This window comes from Heliangelus exortis, chromosome 26 (assembly GCF_036169615.1).
Source record: "Heliangelus exortis chromosome 26, bHelExo1.hap1, whole genome shotgun sequence".
In the NCBI taxonomy this organism is placed as follows: domain Eukaryota; kingdom Metazoa; phylum Chordata; class Aves; order Apodiformes; family Trochilidae; genus Heliangelus; species Heliangelus exortis.
This window is the reverse complement of record NC_092447.1, coordinates 1,158,142-1,184,008: the sequence shown is the minus strand read 5'-3', so window position 1 is coordinate 1,184,008 and position 25,867 is coordinate 1,158,142. Positions and strand designations below refer to the sequence as shown.

General features: G+C 44.2%; 1 protein-coding gene across 1 annotated transcript; it reads right to left on the bottom strand.

The window, feature by feature from the left end:
- Window positions 1-296: 296 nt before the first annotated feature.
- Window positions 297-21,196, bottom strand: DRD2 (dopamine receptor D2). The gene is made up of 8 exons (XM_071769055.1): window positions 21,017-21,196; window positions 6,442-6,754; window positions 4,505-4,614; window positions 3,852-3,988; window positions 2,908-3,098; window positions 2,026-2,112; window positions 1,045-1,384; window positions 297-490 (listed from the first exon to the last, which is right to left on the bottom strand). The coding sequence occupies exons 2-8, from the start codon at window positions 6,721-6,723 to the stop codon at window positions 297-299; spliced, it is 1,341 nt and encodes a 446-aa protein (XP_071625156.1). The 5' UTR covers window positions 6,724-6,754; window positions 21,017-21,196.
- Between the last annotated feature and the right edge of the window lie 4,671 nt (window positions 21,197-25,867).

The window sequence follows — 25,867 nt, the reverse complement described above, 5'->3', positions numbered from 1 at the left end:
CCACTTTAAACACAGTGTGAGGGTGGCTCTGAAAAGCTCCCTTGGGGTTGGTGTCCCAGAGTCCAAAGGTCACCTCGAGGGATGAGGGAACCTCCCATGTAAAGGTCCTCCCTCCATCCCCCCCAGGAGATGTGTGGGCATGGCACTGCTGAAATGCTCTGGGCCTCCTGCCCAATACAAGAACTTGAGACCTCCCCAGGGCTGCCCCTTTGTGTGCGTGAATGGCATTGGTTGGGGTTTTTTTTCCTCATTCTTTAAAAATCTGGCTGCTGTTTTTTTGTTTTTTTTTTTCACTTTTAACAGTGGAGGATCTTCATGAAAGCCTTGCGAAATTCAACATTGAAGGTGGTGTAAATGATGGGGTTGACAGCACTGTTGACATATCCAAGCCAGGTAAAGGTGCTGTACATTGCTGGGGGGATGTTACAGTCGCAGTGCATGTTCAGGATGTGAGTGATGAAGAATGGGAGCCAGCAGATGATGAAAACACCTGGGGGAAAAGGAAAGAGACAGGTTTTGGTTGATTGCTTGAAAGCTGGACAAATCTGGGGGCTATGAGAACAGGATGGGTCTTCTGCATATATAGGGAAAATGCTTCCCTGAAGAATAAGCCTTCTGTGTGCTTAAGTCTTGTATTCTATATTTTAAATATGTAGGCACTAAAGAACTTCTTTGCTGATATGTTTACACCAATTACATCAAAAGAAATCTGGCCTTTGGAGGTGCCAGTTTCTTGCTGCTTTTTGTGTTCTAAAAACCCCTTGAGCTCTCTGTCCCCACCCCCAGCTGTTTTCTGGCAATCCAGACACCCCAGAGAGGGGCAGCTTTCTGAGCTTGTTGTACAGCACTGGGAGCTGCTCCTGGCTGGGAAGGAGGCAGCTTTCCTATTGGCAACCTCTAAAGTATCCAGTGGAATGATTTCTGTGCTGGGCAATCAGGCTGGCTGCCCTAACCCTGGGTACCCCTTGGTTTCCTGCCCCAGAGGAAGCACAAGGGAAAACCCCTTGGTTTCCTGCCCCAGAGGAAGCCAGTGCACACTCTCACCGAGTACAATGGCCAGCATCTGAGTGGCTTTCTTTTCCTTCTGCTGTGACAGTTTCCTCCTGTGCACAGCCTTCAGAAAGGTCCTTATCTTGCCATTGGGCATAGACTGGATCTCAAAGACCTTGGCTGTGTGGGGTGCTTCTTTGGTGTGTCCATTCTTCTCTAGTTTCCCAGGGCTGTCCAAAGATGCCTGCAGGGTTGAGTTGGTGCCCCGACGAGAAGAAAGTGGCACGACCAGCTGATGGTTACTTGGTGCTGCTGGTTTGATAGTGGTTTTCTCATGGGGACTGGTACTGGATACCATCTCCATTTCCAGGTCTTCCATGTGACTCTCCACCTCCTGGACAAGAATCAAATGTCCACACCATAAAAACAAATAAGTATACAGAAAGGAGCAATGAACTTAGAGTGAAGCTGGATGATGTTGAGGAACAACCAATCCCTCTTCACCCTCCCTGTATTTTTTTGGTAGATGCTTGGAGGAAGGGCAGTAATGTGGTTACAGTTAAGAATACTTTGGGATAGACAGAATCGACAGAAGTGGAGTGAATGGCTCCTGTATTGCACAGAAAGGCTACGAAATGGGAGGTGCACTGTCTCCACACCCCACAGATGTTATTAAGTTTTTCAGAATATAAATAAATAAAAATGCAATCAACAAGCAAAACCCAACAAAGCCAATGCAGTCCGAGTCTTAAAATAAATAACAGAGAGGAGAAGAAAATCAAAGACACAAAATGTTAAAATGTCATGGCTTTTATAGCTGATCTTTAGGTGAGCTTAGTCTGTCTTTTTGAGCTCTATGATCTTAAACCCCCTGCTTCACTCTAAGGAATGGGAAGAATATTTAAATGTTGAGATAGAATGGTAACCTTTGTTCTTAGTTTATTTTTCTCCCACCCTACATAAATTAAATTTGCATCCTGAGAAAAGGGGAAAGCTCAGTGCTCTGGAAAGCCCCCACTTCTCTTTAACACTCACCACTTTGCGTTTATTAACCTGGAAACTCCCATTGGACTTCACAATAACTGTGCAGAGCTTCACGTCTTCTGGATGAGTGCATTTGTCCTAAGGGGCAAGCACCAGCTCAGAGGTTACACAGGCAGATAAGCAATTGGGAGGGGAAGCTGGTAAGGGAGGCAGGTGGAAATACAAATACAGGACACGAAGCAGAAAGTAATTGGTGTGAATCAAGTGGTGGGGATGATGGAAAACTACAGTGAAGGAGCAGAAATGGAGGAAAGCATCCCCTGTGCTTCTCACCAAAGGAAGGAAAAGACAAAGATCTGCTCGTGTTTCAGTCTGTCCCTGCCTTGCTGCCTCCTTTGCCTGACAGGACACTGACCTCTGAGTCAGTGCCTCTGAGACTGAACCTTCCTACCCTTAGTTCAGCCTGTGCTGCCAGGGAAGCATCCTGACAAGTGTTCTCACACTTGACAGGCTCAGCTGCTCTCCCCTGACAGCCACGTCTCATGCTTGGAGGGGCTCTTTTCCCTGCAGAGGCATCATCTCCAGGGGTGTCGTTTGCACCCCAGCCACATAAACCATTTCCATTGCACTTCTTTGTCCCGACAGGACTGACTCAGCAAATAGTCTTGGATACTCCAACCCCAGCTCAGCAGAGCCAAGAGGAATGCAGCCTGGTTAATGCAGACCTGCTGGTGAAGCATCCCCTGAGACCCGGGGAGCAGCACCCACTCCTCTGATGCTCCAGAGAGCATCACTGGGGCTGCAGGACAGCCCAGGACACAGCGTCCAGCTCTGTCATCCAGTGTTCCACCCACTCCAGCCGCTGGGGGAAAGGAGGGTGCGTGTTGAGGAGCAGGAAAGGGAAAGGCAGGAGCAGGGCAGGGGTCTGGTTACCTTCAGAGGGGCTTTCATGTCCGAGTCCAGTGCGTGGCTGCTGCGCTTGGTGTTGACGCGCTTCCTGCGCTTCCGGAGCACGATGTAGATCTGCACATACACCAGCAGGGTGACAATGAAGGGGACGTAGAAGGAGACGATAGAGGAATACACAACAAAGGCAGGGTTGGCAATGATGCACTCATTCTCATCTGGAAGACAAAAAGTTTCAGGCTTGTTGTCCCTGCTGCCAGGAGCTGGCATCCCGCTTCCCCCTCTTCTCTCCCCCTTTCCGAAGGCACAGAGATACCCAGAGAGGGAGGGGTCCTGGTTCTGTGGGGAACACTGTGGCAGCTGGAAGTGGTACCAGATCAGCAAACTCCTCTTGGGTCACAGGGAGTCACAGGAGTCTGAAGTCCCTGGCTATTGCTTGCCTTGTAATTAAGCATGGATCCCATGCTGGATAATCCTGTTTTCCTATGGAACTGATGGCAGAACAGACAGTCCTTTTCTGTTCTGTCTCAGTGAATACTTATCCCATGGCTTTCCTTTTCATGAGCTCTAATATTGGAGGGGTTTTCTGGTTTGTTTTGGTTTGGTTATGTTTTTGTTTGATTGGTTTTTGTTTTGTTTTGTTCAGGTTGGGTTTTTTGTGGTTTTTTTTTGGGGGGGAACCAATGTTTTTGTAACAATGACAAGTATTACTTAAACTTTTACATTGTCTCAGCTCTGATGTGTCTATAACACTGGTCTGGAACAGCAGGAGATGAAAGAGATCCAGAAGCAGCTGCCAGCAATAGTCTCTGATGACAGTGGGACAGGACATCTGAAACAGGGATGGATTCACTCCAATAAACCTAAGACCTGACCTTCATGTCTGCTCCTGACCGGTAACAAAAGACTGTCTGGGGACCCAGTGACACCAGAAGATGCCAGTAGCCAGCTGCAGGTGGCACAGCACTCACCTGTGTTGTTGAGGCCAAAGAGGAGAGGGCAGGAGATGGCAAATGAAAGCACCCAGACCACAGCAATCATGACCGTGACCCTGCGCTTGGAGCTGTAGCGGGTGTTATACAGCATGGGCATTGCTACTGCTGTGTACCTGCAGTGTGGAGATACAAACCCAGCCTGTGGTTATTCTGCCACTGCTGACAAACTCTCGGGGAAATTACACCTGGTTTACTGTGTCTGAGAGCCTGGCCCAGAAGGAGAACAGAGGGCACGTCAGGTTTCAGACGTCTCCAAGCCATCTGTGTTCCCTGGTTTGAAAGGTGTGAGGCTGGAGCCAGTTCAACTCAGCATTTGCCTTCCACCCTCTCTGACCTGCTGACCCCTCAGTCATTCAGGTATCTGAACAGAAGGACTGAACTATGGGGGAACATATTTTCATGAACTATGGGGGGACAGACACAGATTTTCTTTTACATTCTCAAGACTGGCGCCTGCTTCTGACGGAATCCCCGCTCAGACCTCAGCTGGGTCCTTTAATTACTCTTCAAAAGAGAGCAACTCTCACCATTTTCAAGTCTCTGAGTCACAGGTAAAATTAGACTGTATAAAGACAGCTGTGACTTGCTACCACAGGTTTGACACGACTTGGCTGCCATGGAGCCCTCACCTGTCAATGCTGATGGCACAGAGGTTGAGGATACTGGCAGTACACATCATAACATCCAGGGTTACAAAGATATCACAGTGGATTCGACTAAACCTCCACTCACCAACCACCTGCAAAGAGAGAGAATAAGGTCAATAAAGCAACTCACTGAGGATATGCTGCTGAGAGGGCCTAAAGGGAGAATTTTTCACAAGGATACCAATGCTTGCTGGTAGCTGGAGTTCTGCTCGCTCAAGAGAGATCAAAATGTTGTCTCCAGAAGTTCCAGCTGGAATCAGGGCATGTGAGGTGTCAGGGAGTGTTTGCCACTGAATGCCTTGGAGGTTGTTGTCCTGTCTAGTCTAAAGGTCTCAAATGATGGCACAGCCACAAAGGAAGTGCTCTGCTCCATCCAAACCTCTCTGTGGTGCATTCCTCTGTGGGTTGGTGTGATTTCATCAGCCTTAATTCCATCCTGTTCCCCTGTACTGAGTTGGGCAGTCCAAACACCAACACAAACCTGGGCTTGTATTCCAAGGACAGAAGAGAGTGCAAGTCAAAGTCAGAATGAACTATGTTGGAGCTTCAAATGGACCCTGAAGCATTGCAAAAAAGTGTTAGGAAGGAAATATGGTAATTTTATGTCCTGAGCACTTCTAATTGTACTTACAGCTTTCTGCTAGATACTTTTTGCAATTATACCTAGCAAAGACCAGCATTAGAGGAGCAGGAACTTTCCTTCATTTCTTAGTCTGAAAAATCAGAGTAGAAATTCTTTACCTTTTTTGGTTTTGTATGTGTGTGTGTGTGAACAAAATGAATTTAATTCAGAGTGGGAATTCTTTGACACAAAACATGTTGTGGTAAAGACAAAGAACATTTGATAACACTTCCAGTTACCAGTAGCCTTTCTCTCTTCACTTATCTTGATATTGAAACTGAACTTTGCCAATTAAGTTTGATAGCAATTATTAGGACTGCTGTATTTGACATGTGATGAAAAAAGTATATTTCCCTCTAACAAAAATAGAGTCCTACTTCATTTGAAAATAGAATGAATAAGATATCTATTCTTCAGTTATTTCTGCTCTGATATACATAACCATAGGCAGCATAAAGAAGGAAGAAAGAATGACTGCATTGAAGCTTGAGTGACAGATGAATACTCGGCGATTAAAAAAGCACTTAAGAGACAGTTACATCAGTAACTTTAATGAGATTTTGCCCAAAGGTAAAGGTTTCCAGCCAGATATAAGCCTCTGCAAAATATGTTTCCTGAACACAGTTTCAGGCTTGTGGGAGATGCTGTACACTGCAGCTGGTCTCTCCCTTAGTCTTTCCATTTATGTAGGAGAAACCTCAGAAGTTTGGAGGCAGAGGATTTGTTTGCATTGAGGGTTGCAAAGGGTCCTGGCCAGGTTTTCATTTGCCATCAAGAAATCAGGTTGGTGACAGCAATGTGAAAAGCTCACTTATGGTTCTCTTTCTCTCATATATTGTGACATAAAAGCTTTGGATTTACTTCCTACTTCTACAAATTCCTTCTCTTCTGTTGTCCTTCAAAAACAGGGCTTTGATCACTGTTTGATGCAGTTTATTGGTGTGACACTCCTGATGCTGCAGACTTCTTCTTATGCTTGGAAATGAACAGTTCACCTACGCAGCTTTGGAAACAGAGCTGTGGTCCTTTCACTCTTGACCCCTCTAAAGGCCAGATTTTCAGTACAATTGGATTGTAATTTAGCCTTCTGAAGAGTGGATTTTCAAGTCAGCCTCTCATCTCCAGTCTTGTCCATTTCCTTGAAAAATCTGACCGACTGTTAGGAAATTAAGAACACTTTTGTTTGGGGAAATCCATAAGGTCTTGAAGTAGCTGGTGCTCAGGCTGCTAAACTTTCCCTTTCTCTACCAATTAATCAGAAACATTCAGTACTGCAAAAGAAAACTGGGTCACCTACCTCCAGATAGACCACCCAAGGCATGACCAGCGTTGCTACCAAGAGATCTGCCACTGCCAGGCTGACGATCAGGTAATTAGTGGTGGTCTGAAGGGCTCTTTCCCTGGACACAGCCATACACACCAGCACATTGCCAAAAACAATCACAAAGATGAGAAGTGTGAGCAGCATGGCATAGTAGTTATACTGAGGCTTCTGGTCTGCACTGGACTCGTTGAGTGGCTTGCTCCAGTTCCTGTCACCAACGTCACCATTGTACCAAGAGAGGTTTAGGGGATCCATGGAGGTAAAAGTGTCAGGTTCCAGCTTCACCCTGCCACAAAGATATTAAAGAGACAGTCAAAGGTAAAAAATAAAATTATGCATGTGCTACCCCACCCTTGGGATACCCCAGAGCCTTTTCTGCCTGCCCTGAGCTCCTGTGCACCAATGGCTGGCTGGAAATGTGAGGAAGACCCAGATGGAGGCTGAGCTGATGGTCAGATAATTATGCAGGAATGCAAGATGTTAATTTCTATTTCCAGTTTATCCCCCAGATTTCTGTGGCCAGGGATATTGGTTATTCTGTGCTATAGCTGATTCAGGCAGAGTGCTTGGGATTTTTGTCTATGTTTCCCTGACATCCCCTAACCACTACTTGCTCTGTGTTAGGTCTTCACAGTTTAGGGCAGCTGTGCCATGACCCACTTTGTTTATTTTTCTTGTGCTTCGTGGAACTTTGGGCTGTGTTTTGTTTTGTGTTTTTTTTTCCTCCAGCAGGGAAATAAATAAATTAATAATACTCTAAACCTAACTGTGATAATAATGAAACTTGACAGCAGCAGTTTTGAAGTCAGGGCTGGGCTGTGCCTGCCTTCTGCTATTCCTCCAGTGAGGCTGCAGAGCAAAAGGGGAAAATGGTGTGGGCATGACTGGGTGCTGAGCCACTGCAGCTGCTGGCACAGGGCAGAAAAGTTTCCTTGGAAATCTCTGGCATCACAGCAAACCATCATTCCTTGTCTGGCCAAATGGCCCTCTGCAGTGCACTCTTCCAAAGGTAACATACAAACAAATCGTGTCTTTTGCTGTAGACTTTCCTAGAACCTCCTCAGGTTTTTGTTTTATGCAGGTGTAGCAAAGGTAAGTGCAAGTGTCTTCTGTTTTTTTGGGCTTCATCTCTGTCTCCTCTGTCCTCTGTCCTCTGCTCCTTTAGCTGGGCCATTCTGGGACACAGTAAAGAGGCTGTCACTGAGAGGCTTTCCTTTGGTTTCCACTGGCCAGGGGTCAGATGCCAGGCTTACAGGCATTTTTTTATGGATGAAGTGGAAGAAGGGTGAAAATGAACTGAACAGAGATGAGGAAACAATGTTTTAAAGAAATTTTGCTGCTTTGATACAGAGGTTTGTGAGTTACTAGCTACAAAGCTCAAGTGTGGATGTGGTGTGTGAAGGGGAGGTGATGGTTTCTGCTCTGTTACAGCAGAACTGCTGTCTCTTAGGTCAGGTTTCTGCAGGCCAGGGATAGAGCTGAGTGTCCATGGGGTTAGATGCCAGCAGCTGATGCAAGCAGTGAAATCAGGACTCTGCAAACCCCTGGACTACTGGCTGACTGCACATATGTCCACGTTGTAAAAAAAGTGGCTGAAAATTAATCCACAAAACGCTGCCAGAGGTTGGCAGCAGGTGTCTGTGCTGGGGGCTTTGTCTGCTGCCACCATATGAAAACCAGAAATTCTCTTTTTGCAATGAGACTGCAGTAGGTTTGGCCACTGGCTCTGGCATCCTGGGTGTGTGGTGAGGCTCTTTTGGCTCTGATGTAGGGTGGGCTTGCTGAAGGCCTCCCAGGGCAGGATGGGTGCAGTGAGTGCTTGTGATGGATCAAGGAACAGTGAAATCTCAGAGAGCACAACCAGAGTCAAGGCAAGAGCTGCTTCAAAGCAGCTGGGGATTATGACTGCTTTTGGTTTTTGGTTTAAGAGAACTTGAAAAGACCTCTTTTAATGCTCAGCACTTCCTAAAATCAAGTGTTCCATGTTTCTCAAGCTGCATCTCCTTTGAGACCACTTTGATTTGAAAATCTGGCCATGTTCTCAGACATCCCAAAGCAGGCTATTTAATTTTCTTAATAAAAGACAAAGTGGATTCAATTTATTAACTACATAAGTGATCAAAATAGCAAAACATTTGCAAATATCAAATTCACCTGGGAACAATGGTTTCTTTATGTTTCACTGAGCTTTTGTGTGCTTTTCTCATTCAAAGAGCAATTTGTATAATAATCCTTGGAAATTTGTTGCATATGGGTCCTTAATAGCTGATAATTCAAAAAGTGTCTGTCTGACAGCGCTATCAGCAGCACTTGATAGCTCTACAAATGTCTTCTTAGCAACTGTCAAAGTGTCAGAAATTAATTAAATGTTAGCTTCTGTGACTCAGAGTGAAGGGGAAAAATCAATTCTAAATGCAGCAACCCTTTTTTCTTTTTCTCCCATTGCCCTTTGATAATGCAAAACTACCTGGAAAGGCAGAAACGCATAAAATGCAGGATGAAAAAAAAAAACAAACCAACAATAGGGAAGCATAGAAAAAGTATCTTAAAAGTACACAAGGAGTGGAATTATTTGATGTGTGCAGGATCAGTTCCCCGGCCCCGTTCTGGCTCCTTCTGAGCTCTGCCTGCAGTTCACAAAACAGAATTTTGCTTCACAGAGAAAAGGCCAGAGAGAAGGGAAAGAAAGTTGTGTGTGCAGTAATTCCAGCCCTGCTCATTTTACAGGGCACTGCAACTCCATGGAGGACCTGGAGGAACCATACAGAGCTACAGCTCATCTCTCATGTGCTTCTCGTGGGCATTTACTTGTCTGGAATTAGAGAGGACACAGAGGCTCTGGATAAAGTGAGCAAAAATTCTCTTCCTTTTCCTTCTGCAATCTCTGTAACATGATTTTCTTTTTTTCAGTAGAACGTATTTTTTAGAGCAATGATTTTTGTCGTTTCATGCAGCTTGGTCATCATGAGGAAAGTCAAAAGATTATGTTTGAACACTGAGCAACTAAAAAGGTTTGGAGTTTCTATTGTAAAAAGAAAAAAAAAAAGCTTTAATTGGGGAAAATGAAACACAAAATTAGTTCCAAATATTCTGCATGAAACAGGGAAACTAAACCACAGTGTAATTAGTGACATGCAATTAGAGGCTGTATTTAGTGTAGGTCCATACGGTACAAAAGTACAATTATATAGACAACTCTGTTAATTCCCAATTTTGGAGAGTTTAAGTTTTCAGTCCTAAAAATAATCTTAATTTCTCCAGGCACAAACTGGCATCATTTGGAAACACTGTGGTGGCCATAGGAGTCTCTTCTGAGTCTTCCAGTATGCTTTAAGGAACACTTTTTATTTTACAGCTGACTGCGAGCTTCTCAGTAGAGAAGAAAGAAGCCCTTTGGAAAGCTGACTGGATCAGAGATTGATTTCCACTGCATTTGTCCCAGCACCTGCATTTCCAGATGAAGGCAGAGGGAAGGGATCATAAATACAGGGAGAAGGCAGGAGGAATGACACCTTGCTCTGCACCCACTGAGTTTCACCCTGCACTGCCAGAGTCCTGGGCTTAGCTGAGACTTTGGATGCAGATGTGGGCAGAGTCCTGAGATGGAACAAATTCCTTTGTGAATTAACTGCAGTAAAGCCACTTTAATTCCCACACGGATTTTTAGTATGGCTGAGCTAATCCAGATAATGGATTTACAGAGAGGTCAAGGGCAGGACAGAGCAGTAAGGTTGGAGCCTTGTGTTTGCTGCCAGCAGTGCCTGCATCACCCAGAGCATCACCCAGAGCATCCCACAGAGCATCACCCACAGCATCACCCAGAGCATCTCTGCTGCTCTCCCCTTCTCAGGTCAGGCACACACCTGGCTCTGCACCAATCCCCTTGACATGAGCTTCCCTGAGTGCCCCTGATGGAGCATGACTGAGAAGTGTGTTGCCATCAGAGCTCTTGACAAGTCCCATGCATCCCAGATGTCTTTCAGCAGCCAGGGGAAATCTGGATGGCTGCTACTCCGCTGGGAATGACAGGGAAAAGGGAGCCAGGAGAGAGGTGGTTAATGCAGACCCAGAGTTTTCCTCTCCTTTGCAGTTAACTCCCCACTCTTTTCAGAGAGCAAACTGAAAAACCTTTGTTTGCAGTGCTGGTGTTTCTCCTTGGCTCCTCATGATTGATCATCTAATTACATTTGTGGCAAACAAGCACAGCATCTCTCTGGCAAGTGCCTGATGTTCACAACTGGCAGCAGCAAAGCTGTTTGTCTTTCCAGCAAGATCAGAAACATGAAATGTGTAGTAAGCAGAGAAGCAGAGTTTGCTGTCATGGAGAGACAGATGTACCCAGGGAAGTGGACAGTAAAAGGCTCCAGAAACTCATACCACCAGCTCACCAGGTTTGAAAAGTGTCCCCGGTCTGCCCTCTGCTCTTCTTCTAGTTCTGTGCTAGGTTGGATGTCCTGAATCACTGAAAATGGCTTTTTTTTCTTTTTTTTTTTTTTTTTTTTTTCCCCTGTCAGAAAGAGCAAAGGTGTAATGCACTTTTTAGTCTTTATTCTGCTTGCAAACACCCTTGGGCATAAAATATTCACAGTCCTGATCTGAGCTAGCATCAGACACCAGGACATGTCACTGCAGCACCTGGTTCCTGTTTGGTAAAGACTTGTGGCTTTTGGAGCTCCTCTGAGCCCTGATGCCAAATGCTTGCAGTCAGCCTTAACAACATGAAATTCCCTAAGGTTTTTCCCCAGACATAATGTGGAACACCTGTAAGGTGTAGGTTGTGCCCTGCTTCCTGCCCTGAAGCTCCCTCCAATAGCTGCAACCCAGATGTGCCCATCAGGTGATTCCAATCTAGCCTGGGACTATATGGGAAAGGTGTTTGGAGACAGATTTGCTCCAAAGAAATCAATGTCTAAGTGAAATTTGAACACTGCCTGCTGAATATTGTAATTTTCCTCTGAAGCTTAGGACTCAGTGGGCCACAAGAAAGCTGTCAAGCTGACATCCTCTCTGGGCTCAAGATGCTTCTTGGTGCTATTTACTGGGCTCCCATGAGAATGTGGCTGAGGCATCCCAGAAAAGGGAAATAACACATTCTTTTTGGAGTAGGGAGGTGGTGGAAGAGAAAGAAAAGGGGAGCAGTGTGCAAAGGTAAGCAGTTTCTGGAGTAGTTTGGCTGTTTCTTGCTTGTAAGCCCAACCTGAGAATCCAGGTACTTTTTTTATGGAACTGAAAAGTTTGAATCTCTTCTCTTTTCATCCCCAGGAGTTATCTATAAAGGTAGCTGAAATTTGAACAAAATATTTACTTTTAAGAACTGTTTAAAATGTGGCAAATGTTTAAGTATTTTTTTTTCAGTTATTTGGTTCTATCTGTTTAATGTTTTCTTTACATGCTAATACTTGGAATTTGGAGTGTATAACTTAATTTGATGGTAGAAATGGATTGTGCTAAAGCCTTGGTTGAATCTATCCTTTTTCCCCCCAAGTTATGCTTCCTGTGTTTATGCAGCACCCAGCATTAGGGTATTTCAGCTCTGAGGCCTTCAGTCATACTTTATTAAAAGTAAATAATAATAATTCAGATTGTAGAAGATCAAATATTTGCCTGGCACTTATGTCATCCAACATTCATTTAACATCTGCTCTTTTCACTGCCACTCCTGTCTCTAAGCTTGTTTGCAAAAATGTTTGCCAAAAGAAGTGAATTCCAGAGGAAATGAGAGCTTTCTCCACGTTCCCTTTTCCCCTTTTCCTGCCCCTTCTTTTTGTTAGGTTTTGTGAGTGTTTGCCCCCAACCATACATGACTAATATTTATCATTAAGTCCCCTTTAATAGATTCTTTTAGAAGACTTGATGAAATGTGTCAATCAGCACTACGTTCATGTGACTCCTTCTTGCTCTAAATGTTACTTCCCCATATTTAAAACTTCAAGAAATCATCAGGTTAATTCCTGCCCTGTCCCTCCTGGTGCCTGAGTACAAGTAGAGGCTTGGGAGGCTCCGTGTATTCCTCCTGTACAGATCAGCCACTGCTCCTCAAATTTCAAATCCCAATGATCTTTAATCATTTAATCTCTGACCCAAATCAGCTCCACGGTTCAGCTTAAATCCCACCTCTGTCATCTTTGCAGGCAAAATGTGAGAAGGAGGAGGACACATCCCCAGTTCTGGACCTATCCTTTTACATCTCCTCCAGAGAGTGGGCATGTGGCCACAGAGGAATTGGGCTGGATCATCAGGTTCTGTAAATCAGGATCTGTTATTGTGGCCATGGTGCTGGGAAGGGCCAGGAGAGCCTCGTGGCTCCTGCTCTGCAGTGTGGCCATTCCATGGCAAATGTTTGTCTGAGCTTCTCTCTCTAACCTGCTGATACACAGAATGGTTCATGTAACATATATTTCAATTTTCTTTCCTTTCTGGAGTCCTGTTATCCTGTCCCTTCTTTGCTCAGTGTGCTCTACTTAGGGAGGTGGAAATTCATTCTGCAGCAGATGTTTTTTCACTGTTACTGGTTGTGATACAAAAGCTTGTGTTCTTGGAAGAATTAATACTTCTGGGAATGATTTTCTTCCTAATGGGGGTTTTGTCATTATTTCAAATGGATTTGGCCCTCAGCTTGTGTTAGTATAGATAGTAACATATGTATTTGGATCTCAAGCAGGTGTGTGAGAAAGAGCCACATGCAATATTTCAAACAGAATTATACCTGAGAATGCCAGGGAATCAATTTAAAAAAAAAAAACACAAAACAAAAAAACAACCAAACAAAAATCAGAGTGTAAATTTTGCAGACAGTGAACTTGCAGGGAGTGATGGGCTTGTCTTTGGTACCCACACAGAACCCATTTCTTGGTGCCACCCACATTTCAGACACTGGGGAAAACCATGGGCACATCCTCCTGTGCCGATGGTGCTGTGACCCCTCTGTTCCCTGGGGTCCCTGAGGACAGCCACTCCCCTTCCAACATCCAGCAGGGAATCAGACTAAAAAGGAGCCAGGCATCCCCTCCCCTGAGCCCCCCCAGCCTTTTGGCTGAGCTAATGAAAGATGCAATGTGACAAGAAGTGTCATTTGTGATCAGATAACCCCATGGGATGTTGCCCCTGCCTGACTCAGATCCCTCAGCAGGGCAGGGAGAGTCAATCACTGCCTTCTGCTCCTGCCCTGGCAATCCAGCATCTGTGCCCCATGCCCAGCCTGCTCCACAGCTCTGCCCTGCCCTGCTCTTCTGGAGGCAGAGGGAGAAACCAACCTTCCCCCTGCTGCTGGTGGAGAAGAGGAATTTCAAATGTGTCTTAAGAAACAGAGCTTTTGTTCTCTGCTTGCTTTTACTCTGGAAGCTCCTTCCCACTCTGTATAGGCCACCTACTTTCTGAACCCTCTGCCAGCCAAGTGATAAAACCCAGTGGTTTTATCCTGCTTTCCAAAAGAAAGATGCTCCTCTGGTTACACTGGGGTCAGGGGGAAGAGATTGTTGTTTATGCATTTGGGGGGTGTATTTTTCTCTGCCTGGCCCCTGGAATCAAATGGTTGGTGCCAAACAGGCTTCCTAAGAGCAGAGGACTCTTAAACTATACATTAAGTCTTCCCATATTTTGTGAAATTTGACAGTGGAAGAAGATAACCATCTCGGTGTGTCTCTTCTAAGAATTCAGAGAATCTGCAGGAGCAGTTCAGCCCCCAGGAAAGCATTTTGCTCTCCTCACCCGTGGTACAACTCCTTTCCCAGGTGGATGCACTGCTAGTTTGCTGTGTCCTGAGCTAAGGTGTTAGAAAAGTGGCTCAAGATTTTCCCTGTCCTGCTTGTCTCCAGGGGGCAGAGGAATCTAAACTGAAGCTCTCCCATAGGCCTTCATTAGCAATCAAGCAAGCTCATTAACATTCTGAACTCTTAAGTACAGCACATGTGCAGATCACAGCCTGAGAATGGATTGGCCCCCCCAGGTCTGCAGCCACAGTTTCCCTTGCTCACTTGATGCCTCTGGACCCTCCCTTATAAGCAGGACCAGAACTTGCTCATCTGAGAGCTGGTTGGAACCCAGACCAGACCTGATTTTCTCCTGGTACCCCACATCCCATGTTTGCCCTGGCAACCTCTGCAAGATCTGCCCTGGCAGAAGGCTTTAGTAGGTGAAACAGCCATTTTGCCCCCCAAAGTCTGTAAATTTAAACCCCCCAGAACAGCAGCAGGAGAGGGCCAGAGAGGAAACCACGTTGCTGATTGGATTGCAGTGAGTAATTCAGTCATCTGGAGCTGCTCTAGTGATCAATTCCCTATTATTTCCATATTCCTTTGAGCCACAAAGTCATTAACAAAGCTCCAGAAAGTCATGCATATTTCCACCCCGTCTGGGGGGTGGGGGGAACAGATTCTCTTTCAGATGAAAGGTTACAAGGAGCCACTAACGTTTTTAATTAAAGTTAAGGCAGGACTAAACCCAGTGCTGTCTTCAGCAGCTCTTTAATTCATCAGCAATTCATCAGTGAGGGGGTGCAGAAGACTAAAACTGAAATGTGCATGATCTGAACACCCAGGCCCTGCTTGCTGAAGGTGAAATAAGCACCCAAGCCCAACAATAACCTCCAGCAGGCACTGGCCTCTGTCTTACTAGAAGACAGACATGTAGACAAACATCCTCCTACATAATGAATAATTTTCCTTTTACTATTAAAGCATCTTTCAAAGGAAGTGTGTGTGGTTGTACTCGAGAGAGAATATTTGCAGTTTCCTGGTGCTGTGGAACAAGGGAATGGTGAAATGTCACTGGCAGAAATTCTCTCTCTTCTGGGAACACTTCCCCCTGTCAGGGGCTCTGAACCCAGAATTTTTGCTGCTAAACAAAATGTTTTAGTGGAGAAATTATTGAATCGGTCTTGGGGAAGGGGATAGAAAAAAGACTTTTATAACACAAGGGGCTGGGACAGGTCTGGAAAAAACTTTTTGTAGCTGAAGGAGGAAATACACAGCTATGTAAAGCTGATATTAGTTTATTTAAGGCAGTGAGCTATGTGCTGCTAGCTCAGTACCCAGCCTTGTGTGTCTCTCAGAGTCAAGGTGAGCTCAAGTATTCTTGTATTATCACAAACACATTTTTAGAGCATCCATAACCTCATAGGGGTGAGAAATTATTCACATACCAGGATCAGGGTGATTCTTGCTGTTTAATCATACATATGGGGGGTGGTGTGTGTGGTGTTCCTATTTTTAATGCTTTTTAAGTTAATAAGATCTTTAAAACTGTAGCTTTTCAAGCATGACTGACTAAAATTTCTCTCCTAAATCTGTGGGTAAACATCTAAAGGAAAGCAGGCTGGCTGGAGGCACTGAGCTCTTTTTGACGTGGGAGAATGCTGGATCCCCAAGCATGTAGCTAAGGCTGTCACTCAAAGGCATTGCTGTCTGCAGTGGTCACCAGGGAAAATGGACAGAAAGGTTGGAAATCCAACTTCAGACTCCATTAATCCTGTAGGTAATCACATTTTTGTGGACTGCCATACAAATAAGTAAAAGCTTGAAATACCAGAGGTAACTGGAGGTCGGAAGGGTGTCTGTTACAGACAGAATCTTTATTTTCTAGAGCTCAAAATTGCCTGAGATACCCAAATAGTGTTTGGGGTGAGGACTCAGTTTAGACAAGTAATTTGCAGGGTGTAATATAAGGAGTAATGAATTGAAATTTTCTGATATTCTGTCTCAGCTGCAGCATTCAGGGGAGTGTGATTCAAAAACCTGAGATGTTGGTGAAGAGCTCATTTTTCTATAAAGCTGCAAATTGCACAGTGCATTCTCAATAGTGTTGATTTTGCTGATACATCCTCAGTGTTGGCAGTTGGCAACGTGAAGCAAAATCACACACATGTATTTATTAACTACTAGGTCTGTTTCCAGCTCCTGGGGCATCTCAGACAGAAACAGCTGAGGGCCTGAAATTTGGGATAAATAATGGGACGTGCACAGAAAGGGAGATACAAATGAGAATGAATGTTAGCTGCAAAGGCTGCACAATGGAAGTGGATTTCACTTTCTTCAGCAGGACTAGATTGCCCTCTGATTAGCTTTCCCCAGACAGCAGCACGGGTTCTGTATGTTTATTTAGCTCCATTAGAAATCTGAAGTGTGGATATTATTGTGATGATCCAGGCCCTACCTCCAGGGCTGAACACTGTTGTGTTGTTGACTGCTTACACTGCTCCTCACAGTCTATCTCCTTTTCTCCACTACTTCATGGCACATAAGGCTGCATTTACATTTTCTGAATGGACTAATCATGGTGCTCTGCTTTGATAAGGATTGTGCAGCCTCCCACATAACCACATGGAAACCAACAGGGAAGAGTAAACCAGAAATAAACCCCTTCCAGAGGGCTGAGAGAAAAATACCCACCACGATAATTGGAGGGATGTACAGAGAAGGAGCAACTGAACACATAGTCACATCTTTTAAAAAATTATAAAGCTAAAAATACCCAGATGAAGGACAGCAAGAGAAAACATGATTGAAGTGGAACAATTGGTAGAGGAGTTAATACTTATTAGCAATCATTTTAGATTGAATATAGGTTGGTTTTGTAACAGCAGAAGGAACGATGCATTTGACAGGACTTAAACAATTGCCTCCCCCTTCCCCAGGGATTCTAGCTAGCAACACTGGCACAAAATGATCAGTCTCATGTGCTCCTAAAGAGCTATCCAAAAGCAAATAGATTTACTGAAAGTGTCTATTTGTAAAATACAGTGAAGTTAGATCTCAAACAGATCGTTCGGATCTTTCCCCTCTGTATTCCAAACCTTAATTTATTTTAACATTTAACTTCCAGAATTTTCTCCTGTAGCCTTAAAAAAATAACCCTGAGACATCAGACAAAGTTCAGCCAGTCCAGTGCCTTTTCTCTAAAGGAATTCAAAAGCCCTGGACAAGAGTGTAAGAACCGAGCAAGTATAAGTGATAATTTTGCAAGTACTCTCCCATCATCCAACCGTTTGCATCTCAGATATTTACTGAAGTAGTGTGGTTTCTGTGCATTTATTAACAGCCAGTGGACTTTTTTCCCTTGGAATTGAAATTGCCTGGTGTCCCCTTGAACGTAGGTCAACAGCATTTAGGAACATTTGGCATCCAGACATCCCGTGGCAAGAAGCTTTGCAGCTAAATTACATTACGTGACCATGCTTCCTGTCCTACATCTCCTGGCACTGAAATATCAGCTGTGGGCATGAGAGAAAGCAGACATTAATTTCCACGTCTCCTAAGTGTTCAGAAGAAATTTGTGCACAGAGGGTGAAATTGAAAAAGAGCTATTATAAAAGTATAGTAAGGTTCATGAGCCAAATCCATCTTAGTTCTATCTGAAGAGCTACAAATGCTTCTGCATTTGAGGATGAGTATTTTTCAAAGGTCCTTGTTCTTTTAGAGAATTTCTCTGTAATATCTGTCAAATAATATTGCTAGTGAGAAAAATAATATGTCTAGTAAAAGGATGTTAAAGATAAGAAAGGAAATGAAGAAAGAAGAAATGTAGCAGAAGTTCATTCCATGGTTTCTTTCACACAGTGGAAATAACAATGTCCAGACTCTTCCAAGTAATACAAAATTCTGCTGTCTTCCAGAGGAAGCTTGATTTTTGGATGGATTTCCATCCAAATATTCCTCCAGTTTCAGATGCAGCTTCAGAAGGTAATTTCACGTGATATCTTGGGTGCCAAGCATGTGAGAAAGCCTGGAGATGAATCAGTTCATACCTGGTCCTCAAGGTTTTTACAGTCTCAGGGCAATTTGGTGCCCCACAGTATGGACTTTTGTCTGTCCAGAAGGATTAAAATGACCCATTGGGCAGCAAGGGCTTTGAAAACATGCTTTGTGAGTTATCCTTTTTTTATCCAGTGGTGAATGCAGAGGCAGACCAGGTAATTAAACTTTCTGAGAATAAGTTGCACCACAGGGAGAGCAATTCTCTGTGGCATTTTGAGATGCATCAAAATGTTATCATGAGAAGCTCATGTAAGCATTATAATTCCAAGGTTTAAGGAAACAGAGAATGGGAGAGATGGAGATTTAATACAAAGGCTGGATTTTAGAAGAACACAGGAACCTGTACTTGATGTGCTAGGCCTTTCTGTTTGGTTGAGGGGGCAAGTCCCAGTCACAGGTCCTCACTGCTCTGTGCTGCTGTTCAGAACTTTCAGCCCAGCTGCAGATCACTGCTGTTCTGTTCCACTTGCATTTCCCAGCATGTCTGTAGCTTGTGTTACCAACCCACCAGTGCCTCGAGCCTCTGGTAATGGTAGTAACTGCCTGAGGGAGGATGGAGGAGAATACCTTGAGCCAAGAATGAAGTGCCATTAAAGGAAAAGCTGAGTATTTTTCCCAGGAGGGTGTCTTATACTTCAGCAAAGCTGGAAAAGATTAAAGTGCAATTTTTGTGCTGGCTGCCTCGTGTGCAAGTGGTGCATGCAGAGTGAGTGGATGTCAAGCTGGGATTCCCTTGTGAGAGCAGAGCATGTATATAAATCACCTCTGCTTTGCAGATTTATCTGGAGGTAACCTGCTCACTTCAGTGGGCTCCGTGGTGGTTTGGGATTGGGCTGTGGGAGCAGGGTCAGGGTTATCATGATGGATGCTATGTGACCACTTATCTAATCTAAATCCTGACCTAGCCCCTCATGCAGAGTGAGAAAGTGACAGAGAAGCAAAACGTAGAACAAAAAGGAAGATGTTTGATTCTGGGTATGATCCATATAATAACTATTAATCCAGCCTCAGGTGGCTTTTGAGGCTTCACATTCTTCTCTCTAAAGTCTGAGCATTTTTACTTTATAAATGCTACAGTGTACCAAGCTGGAGCTTGTTTTTTGCACACACTCAATCCCAATGCATTTGTGCTTGTGGAAGTTCTGTAGCCTGGCAGATTTTACACAGTGGATTAATTTATGTGTGTTCTGCTAAAATAGTTATTCTTCCTGGTGTTACCATCTCAAATGGTCAGGAGACCTGAAGCCTGCCCTTCTCTTTGTTTTTTTTCTCCATCATATTTGCCTATAATGCCATACACAGTCTTTGTAAGCAAAAGATAATCACATGGTGCATGAATCAGTGGCAATTTCTTTTGTATAAACTCTGTTCAGAAGTATGGGAAGTAAAGAACAAAGTTTCTAGTGTAACAGAATTTCCCTAGTATAAAAAAAGTTTGATGGAAAAAAATCCTCCAAACCTACAGAGACAGTGCTCTGCACTGCTGTGATGAAGTTAGCAATGTCATCAATGGAGAGGTTTTTCTTCTATTGTCATGAGCAATTCCTGGACTTCTACTTCAACAGAATAAAAACCCATAAGCAGAGGTTTATGAGATCTTCTGACCATTGTGTAATTTAAGAATAATTACGTGAAACAGTGAGGATGTAAGAAATATAATCCACAGTTCACACAATTCTGCAGTGAACTGCATGGGCAACCTATTTGACCAGTTACAATATAGTGTCATGCATGGCTATTTATAAAGCAATCAAGTTATTTTTCTTTCCGATTTTGAACTCAAAGAATGGTGATTCATGTTCCCCATGCTGTTAGCACCATGGCTCAGTGCTTTCCAAGTGGGAAAATTGGGCTGAGAGAGGCTGGAGAACTAACATTTGAGAATCTGTGTAGAATCCACCTACACTCAACAACTTTGAGCAAAAATACTTCAGCACTGAATAGGACCCAGTGCAATCCTAGAGTCTGGGTTTCCTACCCTAAAGCCCCAGGTTCCACCGACTTCATTTCTGAAGGACTGGATTTTGCCAGATGGAACTTCTAACTGAGGGGCAGTGGAAAAATTTTAATATGTGAACTGGAAGTATTTAGACTTCCTTCATGCCACAAAGGTTGTTGTAAACCTTCCCCAAAATCTGCCTGCAGTGTTCAGAGGAGTATTTGGGAAAGATTTCCTTCAAGGGTGAGAGATGAAAGGGTGAGACATCTCCAGTCCTTCACTGGCAAAGATTGCTCAACATCAAGACTGGTGCTGAGAAGGAAATGCTAAGGGACACAATTTTGCCATATGTAAAAAGAATTAGTATCTTTAAAAGAATAGTATTTTCCCTCAAACAATTTGTTGGAACAGTCTCATTCTTTGGGGAAATGGAATGTACCTGCATTACATCCCATCTACACATCCTCCTCCTCCAGCTTTTACTGTCAGTCTATTTCCATTGTGTCTGGGTGAGAGCAATGTTAAGTATCAATCTTCTAAAAATTATCCTAGCTTCTTAGTACCTCTGAATACTTCTTTAGCATTTAATAACAAATGTTTATTGCTTTGCAGCTAGTGGATCAGAAGAAAACATTAAGGAGTTCTGCATTTTTAAATTTGAAAACTTGTTTTCACCTACGGTATTTCAGAAGAGAACAGCTTAATGGATCATTTGGTATAATGAGAAATATTTTCTTTTCCTACTGTCTTTATTTACGGTGCAAGGCAGTGGTGATTACAGCAACAGTTATTCTCTCTATTCCCTTGCCGGAATAGTCACAACATTTGTATTTCTAGAAGAAAAACACGCATTGCTTACCTTCAAGCCATATGAATCTCTTGAGCAAAGGTGGAGGTACTTTGTGTCAAATATATCCAAAACACCACAACTCCTCACCGTGCCTTTTCCCCAGCTCTCACAGGCTTTCCAGCAGACTTTTTCTATTTGGTATTCACGCACACGCAGAGGAGAAAAAAAGAAACAGATCACCTGCCTGACCCCTGCAAACTGGGACTGGTAGAGATGGAACTTGCAGTGGTTAAGCCCAGGCTGAGCTGGCGAGTGCCAGAACTTCAGGAGCTCCGGGAGCGCGTTCGCTTCCCGGGAAGAGGCGATTCCGGAGCAAAGCTCTCCCGCAGTAATTCGCTGCCCATTTCTCTCAGCACATTGCTGGGTGGAAAAGCAGCCTCTCCGTCTCCATTTCCCAGAGCCCAGCTTTGGCAAGCGGCTGCTCAGAGCCGCCCCTTCCTCCCACGGCGGGATCGCACCAACCTGTTCCCACTACGGCTCCCCGGGATGGGCGCGGGATGCGATTCCCGCAGCGCTTCCCTTTCTGCCTCTCCTGCCGGGAGGAGGAGGAGTGGGAGGGTGGGGAAGTTTCCTTCTCCTGAATCCCACCGACTCACGCCGGGGAGAAATCTCTTCCCCCGGGGATGCTTTGCGGTTCGGCTGCCCCGGGGGTGCGGGACGCGGCTCTGCGGGGACTTCAGCACCGGGAGAGGGACAGAGCGGGATGGGGGGGGGGACCGGGGGCAGCAGCGGATCCCCCCCAAAAACACACACACCCCGAGTTAAAAAAACTCTTTGTTAAGGAGCCCTTCCTCGGCACGGTCTGGCTTCCCCCCCAGGCTGAAATTCCTGGTTTAAACGCTCCCTGTGATGGCAAACAGACCCCTGCGACCCAAATCCCGAGGGAAACCGGGTCCTGAAGGGATGATGGAAGTGTGACTGCCGTTGTGATATTTTCAATATCTTCCTATAGTTTAATGTCTTTTATACTACCTAACTTTCACAGCATCAGGAGACCATAATCTGAGGGCTGTTTCTGAAATTAAGCTTTTCTCTTTTTTTCCAGAAATGCCTTGATTCTCTTCTCTAAATGTAATTTTGTATTACCAAACAGCACTAGACAAAGAGAAAATGTAACGAAACCCATCTCTGTCGTTAGGTTTTTAAAAGAGCCAATCCTTGGAGGATTTTCTACAGAGCAGTGAATCTGGAGTGCTGCTTTCAGCCTGTTCTGCCTGTGGAACCCCAGATGTTTTGCATCAGAGCCACTGATCCCTTTAGGACACTGCATACATGAACTGGTGTGAAATGTGTGTCCTCTTGTCTCTCTCAGCCATCTTTAGTGTTTAAGTCAAACAGAATTCTCTTAAACTTTCCAGGTGGTATTGAAATTGTTGCTGTCCAAGTAATGTTCCAGTGCCAAGGGAGTCAGATGCATGGTGGTGCTGACACCTTTAGCACAAACCCCAGGAACAGTATGTAAAGCTGTAGTAACCTGGAAGTACTCCCCTGAAGTGCTTGACTGTTCCTCAGGCCAGTGAAGGAAGTGCTGGTTTTGTTTTATCCAGAATGCTGATTTCATCTTCAAACTGGGACAGGGAGATTTTTGTCCATTTGAAGAAACACAGTTATTTAATGGATGGGCAACACTTATTTGAGATGTTTATGCTTTCTTTGAGACCAGACTCTTGTCTTCTCCAAGCCTTCCTGGAAATGCTGGTTTTGTCCACTTTTTGTCCTCTTTAAGGAGTCAGCTGCACTCTGAGTCAAGAGAGCAGCAATTCAGTAACTGGTAACCAGTAAGTGACTTAATTCCTGAGCTCTGAGCCTCACTGGCTCTGCCATCTGCCTGGGCCTTTTGATTTACAGTGAAGATGTGGTTAGCTGCCTGTAAGACACATATCTCTCTGTTTCTGCCACCACATTTTTCTAGTCCTACTAAAGAAAACAGCTTTTATTCTGCCTGCCAGAAAGCTATGAAATAAAGCTGTGGCTGGGCTGGTGGAAGATGGTGTTAAATACCACATCCCTTGCCTGTGCTGGAAATGCACCTAAACTGTTAGTCTGTAATGTGAAGAACAGCATCCTCAGCTGGTGAAAACTGCAGGAGGCTTTAATTGGCCTCTGTAGCTGTCCTTATGAAGTTTAAAGTGAGATTCTTTTCCCTTGAATTTTGTATCAAGAATTTCAATAAATGCCCTACAGTTAGATGATTCATGGAGGATAATAAAGCACAATAACAGGAAAAACTACCATATAAAAAACCTGAATCCTCAACCTGAAGCCAAAATAAAATGAAACTTCGGAACGGCAAGTATAACCTTTTTTTTTCTTTTTTTTTTTTTTTTTTTTTTTTTTTTTTTTTTTTTTTTTGTGCATTTCTGGTTTGTGTTTGCTCAGGAAGCTCTTTGGGTAGAGGTTGTTCAACAGCAGCTCTGTGCAACTGGAGAGTTCTGCAGGGTTGTTACTTGTTAATATGGAGTAGAAAATCACTCCTAGGATGCATGTCCTCCTTGATTTTAGGGATGTAGCAAGTGTAGTACAGTTCCAGGGGAAAAATACTGTTAGTGCTCTGCAATATTTCCTCAACATGTGTTCTATTTTTTTTCTTTTTAACAGAAAACTCAGTCATCTGAACAGCACTGGAAGTGGGGTAAGAGTCCAGAACTGTGGGATGAGCTTCCCTGCAACTATATCACAACTTTGTCTTCTGTGTCTGGCTCATCTTTTTGGCTTTGCTTTTCTGGCATCAACATTCAACAAAGATTTTCAGAGCAAACTATTCCAGTGTCCACAGTTCTTCCTTCAGGTATAACAAAACCAAACTCCTTAACATCAATTGATGGATAAAAGTACATCACATACACTTCTAAATGGTGCTCAGATCTCACGTAAATGTGTCACACAAAAACTCACAACAGTGCAGAACACTCCTGGGTACAGTGCAGGAGTGGAGTACTTGTTAGCTAGAAGATGCAAAGCATCTCTTTCAAAACACTGCTAAAAAATGCCCTTCTTCTGAAGGGAATGCCATGCAGGTTAGGAGGAAAGGCAGAGAAATACAGCAATAAGCCCAGGATATTCAGCCCCAGCACGTCCTTTCCCTACAGTGCTTACAGCCCCTGCAGCCACTGTCACACTCCAGATTCAGTCATCAGAAGCCCAGTCAAGGTCTGAAATGCCAGGCCCACTTCCTCTTGCCCTGTCTAATTACAGACCACTCTCCCATTTGTTCCTCAGCCCTTTACCAGCACCTAGCAGCTGGAATATTTGTAGAAAGGTCAAGATGGATCCCTGTGCAAATCTGAATGGCAATTGGCAGGACTTCTCTCTCATCCTTCACCAAGGACTGCTGCAAAGTCATTTGGCTCAGTGTTGTGCCACCTTTCTTATAAATACACGGAGCAGCATATTAGCATTTTTTTGCAGAAGATGCTTTCTCTCAGGGCAGACCTATATCTGACTTCTCAATAAAAGTCTTGAAGCTCAGGAAGGCAGATTAGTCATAATGGGCCTTGGGAACTTGAATGCTCTCTATTTTTTCCATCTGTTCTGCCAAAAGAAGTAACATTACCAGACTCTTAATTGTACTCACTTCCAGTACAGAGGGAGTCTTCACTTTCATCAGCAGAAGGGGCAAATAGAATTATTAGGGTCAGAATTACCTTCTGGGAAGTGATTAACTCTTTGCCTTGCACTGGTGCATGAAAGCTAGTTAGTCATCCCAGAGAAAGGAGCCATTCCTGGTTATAGGCTCACCTGTAATTGTATTATATTAAATCTATCCTTGGGAAATTCAGGCTCTGAACATAGCTGTAGGTACCTACCCAATACACTGTAATTTTAATAGAATGAGCTAGCAATAAGGTGTAAAAATGATGGGCTGCATCCCAAGTACCTCACCTGACATGATCTAAGGGTCTGGCCTGATAGTTTCTGAAGTGCATTGTGTGTTTCTTTTTTATTGTAATCTAGCAGAATGTACAGGAATGCCAAGGAGCCCTATCTTGGAAGACAGAGGCTTCCCTGCAGTGCACTCTAACACTTAGTTACTAATTCACATCAGCACATTACCAGCCCACTACACACAGGTGCTGGCCAGGCCTGGCTTATTTATTTATTTATTGCAGCCAATTCTAATGAATTGTGTCCCTCCAGATGATGGAATTGCAATCTTTGTATCCCTGAGGGTCTATTCAGGTACCCACACTGGGTCACCTTTGGTACCTGCTGGCAGGGAGCCTGTGTGGGTTAGGCAGCTGCTGAGCACCCCATGTTTGTCCCTATTACTGTGCCCCTCAAAGTGGGGAGCTTGCTGCATTCCCTGTGCATTTGAGCTGGGTTCCAGTTTAGTCATGCCCCTCTGGAAACAACTGAATCAGTTCATTTCAGGTTTAAGAAATCAATATTCTTCTGTGTGAGATGTCTTTAGAAGCCCAGATGGATATTGATACCTCTCTGGAAAGGAAATGAATTCTCATCTTCTATATTTTCCAAAGATGGGCTAGGAGAATGCAAGCTTTTCCCATGAATAAGGAGTCAATAGTGAGTTAAAAATATTTTTTCCCAAAACAATGGCTAAGAAACTTCTAATATTAGAGAGAGGATTGAAAAAAGGGAACTCTGACCTGCCTCTGCCTCATATTTACTGTGGGGGACTGGACAGGTTTTTGCCTTTTCTCTGTCTTAGCTTCAAATTAGGCCACAGTTTCTTGATTACCACGAGCTTGGAATTTACATGTTCATCAGCATCTCATGTGCTCAACGAAGATTCAGCTCAGTCTGAATTCTCTACCTCTTTAGGTGCATCAGATCTGTCTCCCTGCAGACAAATTTGCTGTTAAATTCCATCTGGGTAGCATGAGCTGAACTGCCCTGCAT

What these genes read in the sequence shown, in the direction of transcription:
- DRD2 (XM_071769055.1), bottom strand. Translation starts at nt 6,723, where the DNA reads ATGGATCCCCTAAACCTCTCTTGGTACAATGGTGACGTTGGTGACAGG. An exon ending in CTTTGGCCTCAACAACACAG is followed by an intron (nt 3,099 to 3,851) that starts GTGAGTGCTGTG and finishes TTTGTCTTCCAG; the next exon opens with ATGAGAATGAGTGCATCATT. An exon ending in GATGCTGGCCATTGTACTCG is followed by an intron (nt 491 to 1,044) that starts GTGAGAGTGTGC and finishes CTTTTCCCCCAG; the next exon opens with GTGTTTTCATCATCTGCTGG.